Source organism: Stegodyphus dumicola, chromosome 6 (genome assembly GCF_044657685.1).
Source record: "Stegodyphus dumicola isolate Sdum_Otavi_A_Nest chromosome 6, ASM4465768v1".
In the NCBI taxonomy this organism is placed as follows: domain Eukaryota; kingdom Metazoa; phylum Arthropoda; class Arachnida; order Araneae; family Eresidae; genus Stegodyphus; species Stegodyphus dumicola.
The window spans coordinates 132882033-132902627 of record NC_140773.1 but is presented as its reverse complement, the minus strand read 5'-3'; the positions used below and the strand labels follow the sequence as shown (position 1 = coordinate 132902627).

The 20595-nt window shown below is 33.9% G+C and overlaps 1 protein-coding gene across 1 annotated transcript in view; it reads left to right on the top strand.

Moving 5' to 3' along the window:
* LOC118190160 (neurotrimin-like) overlaps positions 1-20595 on the top strand; it is a 561140-nt gene that overhangs the window by 308594 nt on the left and 231951 nt on the right. The window contains exon 2 of the mRNA XM_085818898.1: positions 16080-16204. Coding sequence (XP_085675024.1) covers positions 16080-16204 — 125 coding nt within the window. The remainder of the gene's footprint in view (positions 1-16079; positions 16205-20595) is intronic.

The following is a 20595-nucleotide window of genomic DNA, read 5'->3' as shown; positions in this document are numbered from 1 at the left end:
GGTTATTGAGGCTAGCTTCCGTACCGCTGGATCCCGGTTCGAATCCTGGAGAGTGAAAGTATTTTTGTAAATGTATAGTCTCAATACAGCATGGGGGCACTTAAAGTACTGAAGTCCTCTCGTCTGCTTTTGTAGTACGGGAAGAAGGGTGGGAGATCTTAGGATCCTTCTCCGAGGTCCTTCATCAAAATTGGAGCCAAACCTGTTCACTTAGTAGTGGGGAACTATACCTGTAAGTACAAGTCTAAATGGGTCTGGTTGCCACCAAAGCCATCACACAACTTCGAAATGAATACGCAAATCTTTATGATTGTTCAGCTTAAAGGCATCTCATCTCTCCCTAGTGCAATGATGTAAGAGCTCTCCTATGAGTATTACTTCGAGACATTAGAAATGCTCTTTAACTTGATAGCTTGGTTCTGTCGGCCAATAAAATGCCCTACAATGAGAAAGAATTAAGAATGGCTGCTTAGGCTACTATTAGAGAAAAGTTACCAACAACGCATTGTTTGCTTGTGTACACCGATGATTCTGCTAATAGTGGTAAGGTGCTAATAGCAATGCTGGTCCGGTGGTTTACTCTCTGCACTTTAGCTTTAGTGAGGCTGTTGGGGCAAATTATACCAACTATGTGAAGTTGTGTTGAAGTGGCTGCTGCCCAATTGCCTTGACCGAAATCAGTAAAAGAGATGATCAGAACAATGTGATATTTATTGATTCACAGGCCACAATTAAAGCAGTTTTGTCAGTCATACTTTCAAACAGTGGGTCTGTTCTAAATTGTTAGCGTGTTTTCTAATAAATAATGGTCGCGTTACTCTTCAATGGGCCTTAAGTCATTATATGAAATAATGGGTAATGAGTTTGCTACATTCTGGTGAAGGCTGAATATATCCTTCCTCAACCCAGTCCTCTATTTGGTATCACAGTGCTAACAGAGGGCCATATGTGGAGCTCATCTTTAAGAGAAAAATAGGGATTCTATGAAGGGGAAGATTTAGGTCTCCCTAATGGAGAATTCCCATTTGTGCGACCTATTTAGAACAGTCGGTGTCTCTAACTTTAGATTAAAAACTGGAGATGACTACCTCATGAAACAACCACACAGATTTGGTTTAGCAGACTCTCCATCTTGCCCATTATGTGATATTGACGACATGAATGATGACCATTTGGACACTTGTTCTTCATTTAATGACGTGACAACGGCTAATGCTCTGAAAAATTATCGTACTTTTTTAATGCTTGTGAATTGTATTGAGCTACTTGTCACAAACTAAAGGCGATCATGCGTCTGGGGAAGGATTAAAAAGTCTTTATATTTTAGATTGGGTGCAATGTTTAACTTCTTGTGTTTACTGTCAATAAGAAAAAGGAATCACAACTTCCGCTAATATTAAATATGATAGTTAATTTTCTCATAGTAGAGTAAAACTGTATTAACATTTTAAATGATATAGAAGAGAAAAGAAAATGGTAAGAGATACACCAGGGAAAGAAAGAAAATCTCGACAGATGCATATGTGTTATTTTATGATCATAAATACTAAACATTTTGGGAAAATAGAAATGCATATTGAATTGAAATTTTGAATAACCAGTATAAATTATTAAACTCATTTAAATTTCATTTTTGAAATAATTTTAATTCCTAAATACAAAAAGCTGCTATATATGATTTAGTGCACAGCCTAAATTAATAACGTCTTAAGCGTTACGCCTAGCTGTAATAACTCTGACTCAGGGATAGTCAATCTTTTACTTAGCCACAACTTAGGGCTACTTACATGAAATTCAAGAAAGTCTACTCTGATGACCTAAAAATGGACCATTTGACACCTGTATAAGCAGTTCGGTTATCATCTTGTAATTAAAGCCAGGAAGGATCTACAAGATCAAAGTTATGGTTGTCGTAAAAAAAAGTTTTTTAACCTTATCTAAGCGACATTCCCAAAAATGCCTTATTCTTTTTGCTGCAAAATCATAGTGCCTTATTTTCTGTTACTTTATTTACACATTTTGTTCTGTGTGTTCCCGGGAAAAATATTCTTCTCTTCAGCGGATGTGGCTCGTATCTTATATCCTGAAGTGGTCGAACGAGGGAGAGGGTGCGGGCTTAAATTTGAAAAGGCAGGCAGTTGGATAATTTTTTAATAGTTATATTTTCCAACTTAAATAATTTGGAAAGCAAATATAAATGGCGAAAAATATGAGGCACTAATTGTAATTTTTTTAGAAGAATGTTATCCATATTTTTATTTATTACTTATTTAAAGATTCCGAGATCTCACCTTAGGCAATATAGCAGAAGACACTAATTACTACGATGAAGTAAAAGTCTTGATTCATCTTCTGTATAAAGCTTCGGGTGAACCGGTCGCTTCAATGTCAAACTTATAGTCTATTGCCTCATCCTATGTAGAACGACGGAGGAAAATTCATATCTTTTATTATGGCTAGCATAAACGAAATTGGGAGGTTATTCGCCTGTGTGTTTGGTAGCAATTATCAAGTTCAATCTTCTTGTCAAATCGTGGTGAAGGCTAAGTAAAGTCCGACTATGAAGGCAGGTTGGGCTACTATTAGTACAAATGTAACGTCTGGTCACTGGGAATTCAGAAACTCAGCGACTGGCTGGAGGTAAGAAGAGTGATAAAACTAATGCAGGCATTGATTGTTGAGCAATAAGACTTTTTTCAGACCATATACATTTTAAGGAAATAACCGAGTAATTTTGGTTTTTAAGTTTGCAAAACTCGATTTTAATTTTGCAGGAGCTGAATTATGAATTAAACGCATAGATGCTTTTTTTTTTCCTGTGTTTAAGTTGTGAAATCTTTTGTATGGTGAAACCTCTAATTGTCACCTCTACTAATTTAATGTTATTTTGGATTGAGATGGATGGAAATCCACTGATGAAAACTTCAATTGGTCTATAGACCTTTATATTAGTAATATAATGTTCAGCATCGATCTGACGAAGGAATTATACTTAGATATTGAGGTCATTTGAAGGCAGATTTTTAAGGTTTTCATCGGTAACTTTTTCCAGAAATTTAGCTGCTGCGCTTTGAACTAATTTGCTTAGAAAACTCTAATGGGAAAGTAATCCAGGACTAACCTTTATTGGTAGTATCGAAGAGTGGGTATTCATAGTAGATTCTTGTTGTCGCTCTGGTATCATTCTTCAGGATCTGCGAGAACTGTCTAAAATTTCAACTATATTTACAGGCTGAATTACTAGTATTGCGTTCATTCAGTTTAGAGTGTTTGCACGGTTTAATGGCTGATAGAAGTAAATCTTGTTCCGAATAAATGTGGGTTCCTTCTCGTTTTTAATTTTATGTTTAGCAGTCCTATTGTTACGTAGCGTATTCGGAAACTAAGTACTGTTTCATTCTAGCGCCGTCGCAGCGCTGTGGTAGGCGTCCCGCGCATGAGCGGGATGGTTGCTCGATGTTGTGTTTTCAGTTTGCTGTGAATATTCAGAATGTTTAAGACAATTATTTCTGCCGCTGACTGTGAGATTCGTGCCGTGATTAAAGTTTTGAACGCGAGGAATGTTAAACCAGCCGAAATTTATCGTCAAGTGACAGAAGTTTACGGTGAATACGCGATAAGTGATGGAATGGTGAGAAAGTGGGTAAGAATGTTTAATGCAGGTCGAATAAATGTCCACACCGAGGCTCGGAGTGGTCGGCACTCTGTTGTCACCGATGATTTGGTAAGGAAAGTTGATGAAGCAATTCATGAGAACAGACGCTTCACAATGACAACTCTTTCAGAGGCATTTCCACAAATTTCACGTACTGTTTTGTTCGGAATTATGTCTGACCGCTTGAATTATCGCAAACTGTGTTCCCGATGGGTTCCAAAAATGCTCACTGATGTTCACAAAACAAAGCGACTTGGTAGTGATCTGACATTTCTCACGCGGTACAGTGATGAGGGAGAAAACTTTTAAAACCAAATTGTGACAGGTGATGAAACTTGGATGTGTCATTTCACACCAGAATCGAAACAACAATCGATGGAGTGGAGACAAACTCATTCTCCGAAAAAACAAAAGTGCAAAGTGACAATGTCATCACAAAAAATCATGTACACTGTCTTCTGGGATAGGAAAGGCGTTTTGCTTACTTAATTTCTTCCCAGAGGTGAAACCATTAATGCGGCACGATATTGTGAGACTTTAACAAAACTAAGGCGTGCCATTCAAAACAAACGAAGAGGAATGCTCAGTAAAGGAATTGTGTTGCTCCATGACAATGCTCGGCAACATACTGATGGTGTCACTTAATCGTTAATTTGACAGTTTCATTGGGAGCAGTTCAATCACCCGTCGTACAGCCCGGACTTGGCGCCGTCTGACTAAAACTTGTTCCTGCACATGAAGCGCGAGCTTGGTGGCAAGCGCTTTGGATCTGACGATGACACGAAAAATGCTGTGGAGTCGTGGTTATCGAAACTGGCGGGAAGTTTCTTTGACGATGGTATACAAAAACTGGTCACCCGCTATGACAAGTGTTTGATCATTGGCGGAAACTATGTTGAAAAATAGTTTAAGACATCTATTTTCATGTAAAAATAAAATTGGATTCGAAAAAATTGTTTTACTATTTTTATTTTTTTCAAAACAGTACTTAGTTTCCGAATACGCCTCGTAGAAGTTTTGGATATATCAATAATAGTGGAGGGACAGCCTGCAGTATTATGAAAACTTAAACTCACAGGTTTTAAGATTCTTTCTTGATGAGAGGAATCTGTTCCTTTAAGGCTCGATGGCCGAAGTATGAGTGGAAGCAGAAGATCTCTTAGTCATGACTTGTAAAGCGATTTTCAGGATCGTATGAAATGAATTTAATTCTTTCATATGTCTTGTTAGTATCCGCCGCTATACCAAATCGTAGTCTATAGCGAAGTCCTCATAATTAGCCCCGTCATCGTCAACTATAGTTAAAACGGTGTTGCCCTTAACCGAGTCGAAGGAGTTGGACTCACTCATAAGCAAAAACGGAAAACTCTTTCACACTCAGCATCAGAAGGCAGAACCAATCGAAAATAACTTCGGTGTAAAAATCTTGATTGTATATGTGTATCCTTTCCTCCCTCTCGGACATGCTACCTCAGTCTAGAAGGGTAGTCTAGAAAGAGTACCTCAGTGTAGCTCCTGTGTTGAACCCCGGGCAAATATCTTAATAATGAAACAGTTAAATGATTCCTTCGTTCGATCATTCACGGCGAAAACTGTCACCAAGGATCACAATATGCGATCCTCGCCACAAAAAAATTACTTTCGAAATTCCAAGAATACTGCAATTTAGTAATTGTATTCCATACTCAATTCCCATCAAATTATCAAGAGGAAAATTGTTCAAGGAATGCACTGAGTTACGATAAACAATGTAACTTGAATAAAACCGATTTAAATGCACTTTCTAAGCCCCTATTTACCTGAAGAAAAAGTTTCAGAACATCTAACACTTCACCCCCATTTCATTTCTACGACGTTCCTAAGCAAAAATATGTAAAGAAACAAGGAGGCAAAAAAGGAATAGGAACAATATATTTCAGGCAAATATCCTAGAATTACTCTTCTAGGTCTCTACATCGTCTGGCAGCTATGTATAGATTCGCTAATACTCACTGAGTGCTCACATTAAAATGCAGATTTCTTATATTTGCCTAACAAATACTTTTTAAATTAAAAGATAAATTTCATTTTTAATTAGTGAAGATAATCCTATGTATTATAATTATGTCGTTAATAAATGTATAATTCCGTGAAAAAAAGTTTCGAAATATTTGAATGGCAACATCTATTTCCTTCCTGCGTAAACAGATCAGCGCATCAGAAACCATAAATGGTACTAGAAGCATACACGCATGACGTAACTAGCCGGAGAAAAATATTTGCAAAGAAGGGCATTGTAAAGGACCGATGACAACACAAAAGACGAGAAGGGGGAAATTTTTATTGGGATTAAAAAGTTTTGAACACGTATAACGTTCAGCTCCCTTAACTTTGAAGTGGCGTGGCCACCGCGATCCCCCGACCTCACTCTGATGGATCTGGTTCTAGGTTGAAATAAAGCTAGAAGTTATACAGATGTCTTCTGCTTTATGTTCATTATTGTTGTCAACAATCTACCGCAAGCAATGCGCTGTCGTCTGAGAAGGTATACACTTTAAAATTTTACAATTTCAGTGAAAGATTTTTCCTTCTCCTGTCTGTTATTATTGGTCCTTTACAATGTTCTTCTTTGCAAATGTTTTACGCGACAATTTGCGTCATATATGGATCATTCACACGCTATTTATGGCTTATCAATGTGCTGAGCAGTTTGAGCAAGGAAATATTGGGTCTTGCCATTCAAAATTCTCAAAATATTTTCACGGTAACGGTAATCATGAAAGATAATAATCATCAGAATCTCGAGTGCATACCTGCAAATGACAATATCTGAAACTCCATTTCGATTGGTTGCGCGTATATACCGCTAGAAGTTCATATATCGATCGGGGAAGTTTTTTTATGACCACCCTGTACTTATATGTACGATATCAAATGCATATTATACATCTGACTTTGACCTGTTTATAGAAATGCAAAAGAATTACATAAATAATGTTTGCATTCAAAGTAGTGTACTTCGCTTTCATATTCAAAATTATTGTTTCCCATTTTTTCTTCGTATATATTTTATTGTTTTTTATAATTTATTACTTTATTTGCCTTTCGATTAATTAGCAACTTACTTCCTTTATATCTGATAACTACTTGGAAATATCCGCGTAAAAAATTTGCTAAGTAATGAGTTTGTAGAAACATTAGGCTAATTGGAAGCAGGAGAGATGAAAAATGAGCAACGCCTTCGCCGGAAATCTAACCACGGACCTCTGGAAAACAAGCCCATAGTGCAGACCACTACACCACTAAGGCATGCTAAGAAGGGGGGAAAACTACTTTATATACTCCCCCTTTTAAACGGTGACTGAGGTTTTAAAGGATCCAGTCGCCAATTTCTGTATGTGGAGAATCCTCATCGACTTTCCTTTCAGTTCGGAAGCCACTGTAGAGACATTAGATTGATTGGAAGCAGGAGAGATGAACAAATGAGCAATGCCTTCGCCGGGAATCGAGCCACGGACCTCTGGAATACGCGCCCAGCGTGCAGAGCACTACACTACGAAGGCATGTTAAGAAAGCGGGAGAAATACCTTATAAATTTAGATAAACTACGAGTTTTAAACTGATTAAACTCAATAAAAATAATTAGAAAAACTTTTATTGCTACATAAAATACACAGTAGTAAAATAAATACTTCGATAAATTTAAAAAATATCGAATACTATGTATATATATATATATATCATTGAAGAAAAACATTATTCCTATTGTGGATTTAATTACAGGATGTTAATATGCAGGAAAACATAAACATAAAAATATGTATTTTATCTAACAAGAGATAAACTTCTGTTGTTACATAAAATACACAGTAGAAAAATAAATAATTCGATAAATTAAAAATATCAAATACTATATATATATATATACATATATATTAACAAGCAAGGAAGTAATTACAATACTGAAAGACCAATTTGGTCTAGAAAAATGTTTTGCGCAATATGCTGCAAAAATTAAAGAAATGAGAAATTGTAGAGAGCTCGCCAAAAAGTTACCAGGAGCTGTGGCTCCAAGAAAAAGTTCAACACATTTTTTTTAAAAAAACAATGTCATTGAAGGGTGAAAATTATTAAAAAAAACAATGTCATAATTGAAAGTAAAGAGGGAGCTAGCCTGCTTTACAGTGTTTCTTGTAAGGAAGACTAACCTATCGTAAAAGTGAAACTGTAAACAGTTTCCGGCAACTCATTAGCTAAAGCTTAAAAACTTAAAAAACTAAAAACCATCTAAAACTTACTGAAACTTTTTGCTCTTAATGCTGCGAAAAAGAAATAAAATTAACAAACAAGGAAGTAATTACAATACTGAAAGACCAATTTGGTCTAGAAAATTTTTTGCGCAATATGCTGTATATATTTATGTGCATATATATATATACGTGTGTGTGTGTGTTTGCACATAAATGTATGCGCTAGTGTGTGTGTCTATTTATTCCTTGAAGAAGAATTTTATTCCTATTATGGGCTTAATTACAAGATGTTAATATGCAGGAAAACATAAAGATTAAATTTCGTATGATTATAATCACTCCAATGATTAAAAATCACTTTTCCATTAATCCTCTGCGGTGGAAAATGAAGAAAAATATACTTTTCCCCCACACATCTTGCGACTTTGATAGATATTTCTCTGGAGAATAAGAGTTTCATTTTTTCAACGTTTATAACGTTTTATGCGTTTTTTACGCTTTAGTAATAAATAAAAACAATCGAGTTGCTTCAACTGCCTCTCATGCATGCTTAGTCGTTAGAGTAACATCCCTCCAGGGACATTGTTGGATCGAGGGGGATAAAAACCATTAACTTCAGCCACTCATGTCAACGCAAACGATAATGACGGTCCGTTCATTGTTGGAAGAGTGAGGGAAAAGTGTGTAGAGAGGTAAAAGGGAAAGTTAACGTTTTTTACGTGCGACTATCAAGGTCACAAATTAAGGTCATTCTGAAGCGCTAGAAGTTACTACTGAGATGATGAAGGTAATTTCGACAGTTTTCTAATTTCAGCGGAAGAGGGGCTAAGTGTTACAACCGCCATTTTAGGTCTACGAAATTCTTATCGATTATTTTTCGTCTCTGAGCTCGGAGAAAAGAATTCACTTATTTAGTCCCAGTTGATGAATGTACTCAGTAACAGATAAACGAAATTGAAAAAGAGTTCAGTATACCTAAAATATCTGCTTGTAAACAATGATTAGCAATGAATTCATTGCTTGGTCGTAGAGTATATTGAAAATATGTATGAAATAATGCAAAATGAACAGAAGGAACTTTATTAGATTTTCTTAAATCTAATATTAATTATTAGATTTTATTAAATGAAGTCAAATCACTGGAATATTTCCTTTATATATGAAAAATGAAACGAAATATATCTGTTCCAATCTGATGTATTGGAAATTAGCTTTGTAGACAGAAATCTTTTCATATCTACAAGTGAAATGGCTGCTACAGCAATCCGCATAGCAAAGAATGAAAATCGAAGACTAATATTTACTTTATTTTTCCTTCATTATCCAAAATCACTCTGCTTATGTACAGATAGAACATATTCGGAAGAATCTTCGGAATCTTTTACAATTGGATGAACAGATACCGATGCTAGAATGAATCTTGATTGTCCATTAACAATTGTCAACCATACAAATATCATATTGCCTGTTTCCAAATCCTATATTCTCGTACGCTGCTTAACAATTCTGTTGGTACACAATCTGCTACATTCGCCAAATTTCTAAAAATTGCAGCACCAGTAGCTTGGTGTAATAAAATAAAATAAGCAAACACCACCCAAACGAACTGATTGTCTATGCATGACTGCCCACCAGACGACCATGCGATGGCGCATGCGCACGCAGCTTTGCCTACACCCAAATTTCGCTACTTTTGATGCGTTAATATGCATAATACCTCTGTCCAGTTTTTTTTTTTTATTTTGTATATATGTGTATGTGTGTGCGTGCTCTTTCAACTATCTAATGATCTAATGATGTATTTAGATTGATTGTGACATTTGTAGTTTCGAAATTATATGCATTCACGCACACCTCAAATAGCATCTTAATTCCCATCAGACCATTGTGGAGGAAAACAATCCTAAAATGAGCAATGCCTACGTTAAAAGATGTAATTTGATTCGAAAACACGGAGGAATTCCTTATGGTCCCGGGGTTTATAAATATCCCTACTAGTAAATATATTCTACAGCTTTTTTGATGCAGTCTTTAAGAGGAATGCTGCAGAAACTTTCTGGGCCTAAAATGTATTCCTGTGCAATCAAATGTTTACTCAAAAGGTATTTAATCAAAAAGTTAGTATTGTAATATATCTCATCATTCTCAGATCAATTCAACAAACAGATAAGTCAGAACAACACAAATGTTAGCGGGAATCAAGTTGACGTAAGTGATAAATATGTGGAACTTTGGTTCACTACAAAAATCTTAATATGCTTATGTATATTTTTTATTTTGATTATTTAGGTCACTAAAGCCCATACTGATTAACGTTAGTATGGCTGACAAAATCATTAAGGTATTTCGTTACTTACTGGTACTACTTAAATGGCATTCGTTAGATAGGATAACTGAATCTAATTAGAAAAATAACTTCAAAATTCGATTTTTGCGGCTATTTTTAATAATGTTAACTACGTTAGGTATGACAGTATTTATCCAATCAGGGGTTAAAGAAAATTTGCGTACATAAGGAATTTTTAAATTATAAATGCGTTAGGAGAAGATGCAAAAAATGTAGGGCTAAAATGATAATATAATTTTTTGCAAATCTGTTTTCACTAAAAGAATTAATTGCATGTTGAATATATTGAAAAGATAACACTAAATGATTACGAAAATGGCAAAAGATTAGAAGAATGGAGGGCAGAACATATTAGTGGTATTCAAAATAATAAGACTATCCTGGTAATATCCCATATATATTTTGGAAATATTTCAAATAGGTTGGATAAGTGAGATATTTCTTATAATGTCTTACATATAAACAAGAAAACGCACGCGAACTACAAGTATGTAAGAGAACTACAAGTATATAAGCAAAACAGATGAATAATTGCAAAACAAAATTATGTGAGCTCGTTGTTTTGACATGACTCTGGGTTACGAAAGTAAATGTTCGTATTATGCTTCGTTCGGAAAATAGTTTTGTTCGTCATAAAGCTGTGTGGTTTAAGGCATAAAAATCATTAAATCCATTCACGTTTAGCAAGGTTAAGCCTCAACTATTCAGGGAAGGAAAAGTTGTGCATGGGTAAATGTGTAATGATTCAGTGAAACCGTCGATTGATACTTGCTTCGCTATGACGGGTCGGCTATCAAGTGGCATAAAGTTGAAAAGTAGGCAAAATCCTTAAAAAAAGTTTTTCTAACGTAGCATGGTCTGGTGGCCTAGCAATGGAGCTGGGCTTACACCACTTATAATTTTAAAACCGCCTTGTGAAAGGAGCTTAAGGCTACACAGAAGAAGCCCCTGTGTAAAATAATATATACATAGCCTGTGCTCCTTTTTCTCTCTTTAAACTTAATTGCCTGCGTTTTGTATAATGTATTATAAAACTGCACAGAAAGTAATTGATTTCTTTTTAGGGATGTTCATCCAGATATTGAATAGATAAAAGTTGCGGATATACACTTTTTTACAGAAAGACAAAGAGAATGTATATCCTAACAGCATTTTAGGAACAAGTTTATTTAAATTATAGAAATGATAATTTGATGACATATGCCATAGAGCAGAAAGAACTTCCGTATCTTTTAAAGTGGTTCAATAAATACATAGCAATATAGAAATGAGATTTTGAACCCATACTAAAATCACTTTAGAGGAGCTGTTGCCAACGATTTCTCTTAGTAAGCAGTAATGCACAATTTCCATGGAGGAATAAACATTTCTCAGTACTTGAAATGAAAATGTTTCTCTCTAGTCGATACCGCGCAATAAAGCCGGTACGCTATAGTTAAAAAGATTTAAATAATTCACACTCTTCCTATAGCACTCCAAGTGCGCCCAAGTACTGTAATTAAGTATAAAAAATAGTTTAAAAAATCATGTAACCAATTGGAAAAAATTCACAGTTCTCTTTAGTTGATTATTTGTTTTTGTTATAAAATCACACCCTAACTGTTATTTTCTTTTTTATTCCTCCACAATGAAGGTACTTTTTATATCTTTGCCAGAAAAAAAAATGGTGCAGATAAACCTTTCTATAATGCACATTAACACTTCATATATTGCCCAACCGGGATAGTGGTTAGTGACTTTGACTAACGTTACGAAGACCCCGGGTTCGAATCCAGGAGAAGCCATAGATTTTCTAAATATGTAGTGTTTGTGTGGCAAAGTGGGAACTCCAAATACAGCGAGCCAAAACTCCTCTCGAGAGGTTGATGGCAGAGGAAGAGCAGTCGGTGATCCTCAGACCCTCGTGATCTGTCTAAATATTGGGGGCAGAACTGAGCTAAATCCGAGTTGTCACTTATATATTACTTAAGTCTTTTGCCAATGGCAGGCGTACATGACCCCTTGGCACGGAGTATGACATGCGATTGGGCTAACCTTTGTCAGATAAAAGGGAATGTTAACAACAACAACATGCATTGTTTTCATGATAGAGATCTGTGGACATTTCTAGAACTGCTTTTAATCTAAAAATGGTAAATAGTCCATTGCGTTTGATTGCAGTTTTATTAACTTTTCTACCAATAGTTCAGCCTAGAACTGCGTCTGTATTCTGTATGTCTTCATTTAAATATATGTGATTTTTTTAAAGAGACTTAAGCACCCTACATGGAAACAGTATTTTAAACGTTGGGCTTTAACTATTAATGGAAAATATTTTGCATAAACGACAGTGCGTTTTTTTAACGATACAATTTTCTAGTTGAAATTTTTTTTAATTCAAAATAAAACTCATTTGTTTATCATTCATCACTTCAGGTGAATCTTAAAGAGATAAACAGGTAAAAGTGCATGGAACACCAGACACTTCACTACAGTATCGAACAAGTATTGTTTTATTATACTAACCAGCTAGAGTTTGACATCCCAAGAAGTCTCATAAGGTTCGATAGATGAATGTTAGCTGAAACTAAACCGTGGACACACGGCTACTTCAGAGAAATCAAGGGGGTAAAAATGTTAATTGAGAGTCTGTAATTGACTCTGTGCTCTTTTCGTTTGGAACCCTATAGTTATACATTCCAGTCGTTGCATTTAAACATAAAATCGTATTAATATAAAATTAAGTGAAGTTAATTCTATGCGCGGGAATCTTAAGCACATTCACGGGGAATGAAAAGTGTGAGTGATATTAAAAGCTTTTCCCCATGAATGTTCGAATAAGGTGTCAAATGGGGAGAGGAAAAGGCGAATGGGATTCTAAACAAGGAAAGGGGGGGGAGGGGAGAAGAAGAATAAACTTCTAAATAAGTGTATATATATTGGCTATATAACTGACACTTGCATATAAAAGAAAAACGGGTGCACAGATTTTTCATTGTTTGATGTTTTCATTTACACTGACCTGGGCCACATATACACAATCTTCCTGCAGTCCCTTGTCAAGGTATTCCTGCGAAGCACTGTATGTTATGTCTTCTCTAACCAGGGTTATTTAAGGTGCCTGTAATAGCGGGATTTAATTCCTGCTGAAACAGGCATATCAAAAGTATCAAAGGTTTTTCATACCAATCTGCCAGTTCTACAAGCAGAGAACTGCCTACAAAAGATTTAAGAAACTGAAAGAAATCAAGACTCAAAGCTATTATTATCCAAAAAGTAATACATCTGTTATCCATAACTTATCTTCTCAGACATAAACAAATTAAAGTCTGAATTCATATCTATAAAAACAAATTTCAAAAGCAGACTAAACACATTTTACAGCCTGTGGCATGTTTACCTAAAATTGTCCTTTTTATTATTCATTTATTTTAATGAAGTAACCTTACTCTACAAATAAGTCCATCATCGTCGTATTATACATCCACACTAAATAAATATTTAAAAATCGGAAAATTGAACCTTAGATTGATTGACATCACTTGATTCAACTTTGATTAAGTTTTCTATTTACAAAGCGTAATCAGATTTCTGAACTAAGTAAGTAATATAGTTAAGTACAGACATCATTCTCTCTAAATTTCCCGTGACTGTGCTTGGCCAGCACCAGTTGGCGGTACATCTCTTTGAAGGGGGGGGCAAGGTTTTCAGATACTTAATACATATTAATGTATTATTAAAAATCATTTTAAAAGTAGTGTGGATTTCATAATTCCCGCCCAGTTTAAAAAAATATATGAACATACAGATGATATTCTAAATCTACTCTGACTAAACTGCAGTTTTAATTAGAAGCTGGTTCAGTCTTTAAACTATTCTCCTGTCTCTGATAATTTCCCATTTCCAAATATACTTCAAAAGTTTCTCATATATGAAAGACGGAAATTAATTCCTGCCTCATAAAAATTCAAGATATTTCCGACTATTCTCAAACTTGCCCCTAGAGAATAACAGGTGCCAAGCGTCAGAGACTAACAAATACTTTCGTTGCGAAATATTCTTAAATGAATTGCTTCATGCATTAGCTTTGCGCAGATCTTAATAAACATTTTATTCGTAATCTATCATCAAATTCAAATTTTTGAAGTATTTAAGCTTTCGATTTATTGAAATTATCATTTGAATTTTCCGTCACTAAATTGGGAAATTAAATTCAAATAGGAGCAAGAGTGTTATCTTTTGTGTGCCTCAGCCAGTCTCGTGTTCTATATTTTACCGCGAATTTGACTTATACCGGAAGTCTTTAGTTATACAGCTGAGCGAGGTGAACAATTTCATATATATGAGAAAGGATTCTGTGACCTGTAAAGAAGTATTTAATCACAATGGTTCGGGAACAGTTTTTACTTTTTTCTATTTAAGCAATCGAACAAAAATGTGAGCGGATTAATGTATATATATATATATAATTTTAAAATATAATAGCTTCTTTAAATCATGATTTAAACAAAAAGATATTTATAGTACTTCGAGTTAAAGTTGCTGCTTGAGCACAGCTCTAACAAGCGCATTCACTCTGACTTTCAAATTATAAGGCACATTCTGTAATGAAAACACAAGAGAAGGAAAGAAAGCAGAAACAATAAAAATACTTATTTATGTATTATCTTTTCTAACTTAACTGTTATAATCCATTGATTTATTGTCATTATTTGTTAAATTTTAAAATTTGTGGCTATCTTGCGTAAATTCTTTGATTACATTAGACAACAAGTTTGGAATTTTTGTCAGTGTTCTTGATATAAAATATACTTTTATATGGAAATTGTGGCACTAAATAAGAAATCAGTAATGAAATTTAAAAGTCAGATACCTTTTTCTAAAAATTTCTTTAAACACATTTTTAAGCAAATATTATTTATAAAACGTTATTTGAAAGTGCTCCTCTAACACTAAATACGTCCTCGTGCTGCTACTTGGTAATGCCCTACATCTCTAACAAGTGTCCAGCAATACCCAGAAAGCATGGAAGGGCTCCATTTTTCCTCATACCTTTTCTCCATGTCTGGAATGCCCTGGTAAAAGTGCTTATCCTGTTCTTCACTAACCGCACCACAGTTATCTGGAAAAAAATCTAGGTGGGAATCATAAAAACGTATTTTCAAAGACACGTTGCAACCTAGTTTCTACCACATTAACAACAAAACATTAACAACAAAAAGGTGTAAAAGGTTTTGCAAACCATCTTACGAAGGAATCTGAACATTGATATGGTGAATTGACAAATGATTGCAAAAAAAAAAAACTGATAAATATTTATTCCAACACTTAACGCTGCATCGGAATTCTAAACGTATGCTGTTTTTAAAATATTTGTAATTCTGCTATTGAGTTAATTGTATACGGCGTAAGCGCGAAGAAACAATGCTTAATAATAAAGCTAAAAAATAAAATAAAATGGGTTAGTTGGAGTGAGTGTACCATCAGACTTAGACGACAGACTGCGAGCTCAACGAGAGGGTATAAAAACCTTAACAAACGCTTTTGGGTGCTTGTTAATATCTGAAACCTTTCAATTAAAAAATATTTTATCATTATTTATTTATTTATTTATTTTTAAATATCAATTTTAAACTAAAACTGCGCTTTCTGTAATTCAAAATACAAGTTTGTACTCTGCGACTTAAACAAAGCACAACCTTGAACTAATCTTATCCCGAGAAAATCATTTTCAGTCTTCTCTTAGATATAAGGTAATATAATTTACAGTTGATCTTAAAACTGAAATCTTAAGAGTCTGAGATTTGTATTTAATAATTAATATCAATTTTTGGAATATTTCTTTTATAATTTATATTTTTCTTTTCAGTGGCGACATCTCCTCAAGAAATAACGTCAGAACCAGAGTTTGCAGAGCCGATTCCAAATGTTACGGTTTCTGCAGGACGAGATGTTAGTTTGCCATGCGTTGTGGATAATTTAGGAACATACAGAGTAAGTTGTAATACTTATACATAAAAGTTAATAACAATATAAAAGATATTGCACAATACTATAAAAGTGATGCTTCATAAAAATATACTAAAATTATATCTTGAATATACGGTGCAATTCCTTTAAACTCATATTTTAAAAAAAAACTTTTGAAAAACTATCGTGCAATTACTTTAATGCCCTTTGGTGTTTGTTATAATGGTAGTTACTGAAAACGACTGTTTTAGCCATAAATATGATTTTCTTTTTGGCATATGAATACTGAAATGTATCTTCAACTAAAACTGAATTGTTTTTCAGTAGTGTTCTGGCTTTGTTACATTTTGTGTGGCATTTCCCATTTTAGTTACATATTAATTTTTCAAGCGACAGTACTTAATACAAATTTAGGTAAAAACTCCGCTACAATGTCATAGTCCATTTTCGAATTTGTGAATTTTTTTTTAAAGTGTATATTACTAACTGCATGACAGTATATAATATCCATTACAGAACACTGGAGTTGCGTTCAACGAGAATCAAATTCTGTACGAAAGCAAGTAACAATATTCCATTCCTTAAACTGAATGTAAAATTCTAAAAACAGTTGTATAATTTTAAGAAAATGTAATTTACGCTATTTTCATGCTAACGAATGTGAAGAGAAATGCCTTTCATTACATACTATACAGATATAGGTTTCATTTATCTAAACGTTTTAACATTAGTATTAAATTAAAATTGTATTTTCAAAAGTGGGTTACTGCAAAAAATTCTTTTTCTTTTAAATGTGAAAACTATTTTTAATACTTTAATCTCACGACACGAGCAGAGTCTTCAAAGTCCGTTTCTATAGACACACGTCAGCAAACACATTTAGGTAGATTATGAACATATTTACTTTGAAGTTTAAGAAAATCTGGATGCTATATAATTATTCCATCTTTTATCCCAATTTCGGTATGTTTAGTAAAGGTTTAAGAAATTTTCTGTTAGCAGATTTTTTTTTAGCAAGTAACGAATAATTCCTCAAACTTTTTTTTTTCCTTTCTTTTCCTTTTCCCCTCAATCATTCCAGGGCCGGCGGAAGCGGGCGCCGACCAAGGGAAGGGCGCCGACCAGCGAACGACACAGGGCACTTTTTTTTTTAATGCAAAAGAATGTGCATTTATCGGGGAATCTTCCTTGAATGCTTACACAGGACAGGGACCATGGGAGTTCGCGCCCCCTCCCAACACTTCCTAACAGAAGGCATGGAGGTAGGAAGTAAGATGGAGTCGCCCTAAACAAGTTTCTCCCGTACCCTGCTCTGAAGCACCGGCGATCCCTACGTGGTGACCAAAACATTGGGTCTTTTAACATTGAGTTCTATGGGATTTGACGCGTTCGGATGTAAATATTTTGTAATTACGTCGTAAATATACATATAAATGTATATATTTCCTTTTTCTACAATACTTCAGAGTCCTAAGTTTGTGAAAACAACATATTTTTAAACAACATTTCATTCTGAACGGAATTAAATGCTATACTTTTCACAGGATAGTTTTCTCAGAATGGTTTAATTTGAATGAAATATTTTCACAAGTTTTTGTTAATTACATTAGGAAAAAAAATTAAGGTAATTCGATTTTATTCGGTTAAGGTACAAAAATTAAGATCAAAGTTTATTGTATTATTAATATTAAAATTATGCATTATTTCTTTTCTATTTATAGAGCTTCTTCCTAAAACACTTTCTTAAATATGACATGATTATTTGGCTTCTGAGGCATCTTTTAATTACAATAAAAGTAATTAACTGAGGCATCTTTTAATTACAATAAAAGTAATAGTCAATTTATAATTAATGCTCTATTCGGTTCATTTCAAATTAGAGAATTATTAGGAATTAGCGAAATACTTTAAATAAGTATTTCGATAATTCCTAATAATTAAATAGGTATTAAGTAGTACTTGACTTTCTCTGAACATTTCTGAAAGGGAATAAAATAAGTTTTTTTTTTTTTTTTTTTTTTTTTTTAAGTATTATTTAAAACTTGTAACCGAGTTATTATAAAATGTAAGGGGAATAATTCTTTTAATTATACTTATCAGATTTTTTTTTACCCTTCATTTCAACAATACATATTCCAAAACTCTTTATTACGTTCTTAAGTGCGCATCTCATAGCATTTGCTTTACAATACCTTTTAACAGATTGCTTTCCAATGCGAACAATTCTTGCTTAAATAGTTTTATAACGTATTTATCAACAGGATAAATTTCAATTTATGTTTACAATTCAATATTAAGGTTATTATATATTTAGATAACATTTATAATCATTATAAATTAGATACATTTAATAATTAGATTTCTTCACAGTACTATTACAGTTGTTTATAAGTGAATAAATTCTTCATTTCAAATACATTTATAAATAATTTAATGAATATTTAAGTATTTTGTCAAAGGCAGATACATGCTTTTTGCAAGCACATGCATAAATACCCATACATATTTCCTATTTTTCATTTCCGGCATGTGCAAATCTTTAATTTCTGTGCATTCACTATATTTTTCGTGTAAAGTAATTTACACTAATTTAGCATACACCCGAAAGTTTTACATAAAAAATATATATGAATATGATTTGAATGAAAATTATAAGTATTATTTTTAATACCCACTCAAAGGTCAGTTTTTCTTCAAAACTCCTCCACGATGGCATCTCTCTCTTTAGGAAGATAGCCTTGCATGCGTTAATCTATTTAATAAAAACTTAATCTGACCTATGTGCCCAATTACAAATATTTTAACATACATAATTTTATATTTATAAAACGTGTAAGCCCAAAGTGATTATTTTTCTGATATGTAAAATTAAAACGATGGGTTTAAAATGAGCAGCAGTAAAGCCTCTCCTCTTACAAATTTTAAAAGGTACATGTTACAATAATATATGGATGTGAAAAAAAAATTGTTTTATTTAAAACATTTTGACGTTTGGAAAATAAAATAAAAGTCGCGAATACTCTATCAAGGGTATCGAAAGACGTATACAATTTTAAATGTACCGTAAGGTATTTTTCATTCTTTAAGCATAACATTTTTCTTAAAATCTATATTTTTGTTGTGCAACAGCTTATAATTTTATAAAAGAAATTCATAATCAAAATCGCTGTTGTTACTGATTCAGAAGTCAAACAACAAAAAGTCGCTGTTGTTAGTTATCGAAAAATAACCAAGATGTGATTTTTGCGTAAATGTCACTAAACTATACAAATTGCTATTATTCATCACACTATGAATGTTTCTTTCATGCGAAAGTGTCCCTTTTTCGATTTCTATGGAACTGTCGTGTGTCGAAATACTATCAGAATTTTGTCAAGCGAGCTTCTGAATGTAAACAAAGAACACCCCATCTGGTGACCCAAGCTTCAAAGCAGTGCTTCACTTTTAGCGCGGGTTGGCCCCTCCTCCCTTTCCTACCTCCATGACAGAAGGTGTTGCCCCTCCTCCCTTTCCTACCTCCATGACAGAAGGTGTTGCCCCTCCCCACCTTTCCTCTCCAGTTCATCCATCAATGCCTTGTCACCCATCCGTCAATCGTCAGGGATATTATCATACAAAGAATTTCGAGTTGGGAATTAACGCTGTGAGCAAGTTTTAATCTAGGTAATACCGTACTTAAACCGACTACATACGCTGACGTTGTTCACTACTCACAATGACCCTTCTGCGCATCTAGTACCAGATAACGGTCATCTTCCATATGCCTAGAAAGTCACGTGTTATGTATCATCTACATATTCCATTTTCGTATTTACTGAGTCACTGGTTGGCGAAGAAAATTTTCGATGCACAATAACCTTACTACTATTGGAAAAGAAAACTCCATTTGATGAAGTACGTTCTTATTTTATTTTACTTAATATAATTTCTATTTATCCTTATTTTATCGTTTATATTATATTTTTATTTAAAATGTATACAGTGAAATACGGGTTTTTTAACTTGAAAAATTTCTGTGAGGACGGGAAGGGGGGAAGGGATTAGCCCTTTCTATCAGGAAAAATTTGCCATTTTGCCATATGTAAAAATGAACACAGGCACCAACTTTTCATTTTCTTCACGGGAGGAGGGGAGGGCAAGATTTGCATGGACGAAAACGCAAAACTCTATAGAGCAGTGCTTCTCAACCTTTTTTGACCGGTAAAACATACGAAAAAATTTCGCGGACCAGTGTGTTTTTTTCCCTCCCCCCCAAAAAAAAACTTTACAAAGTATTCAAGAATTACTACATAAGTGAGTTGTAATATTATTACCATTTGCCTACAATCATATTTAAATATATATGCCTTTCGTTTCCTTCTTACTCATCCTGGTTATTGATTTTTAATGTACCTATAGTTAAAGAAATAGTAGTT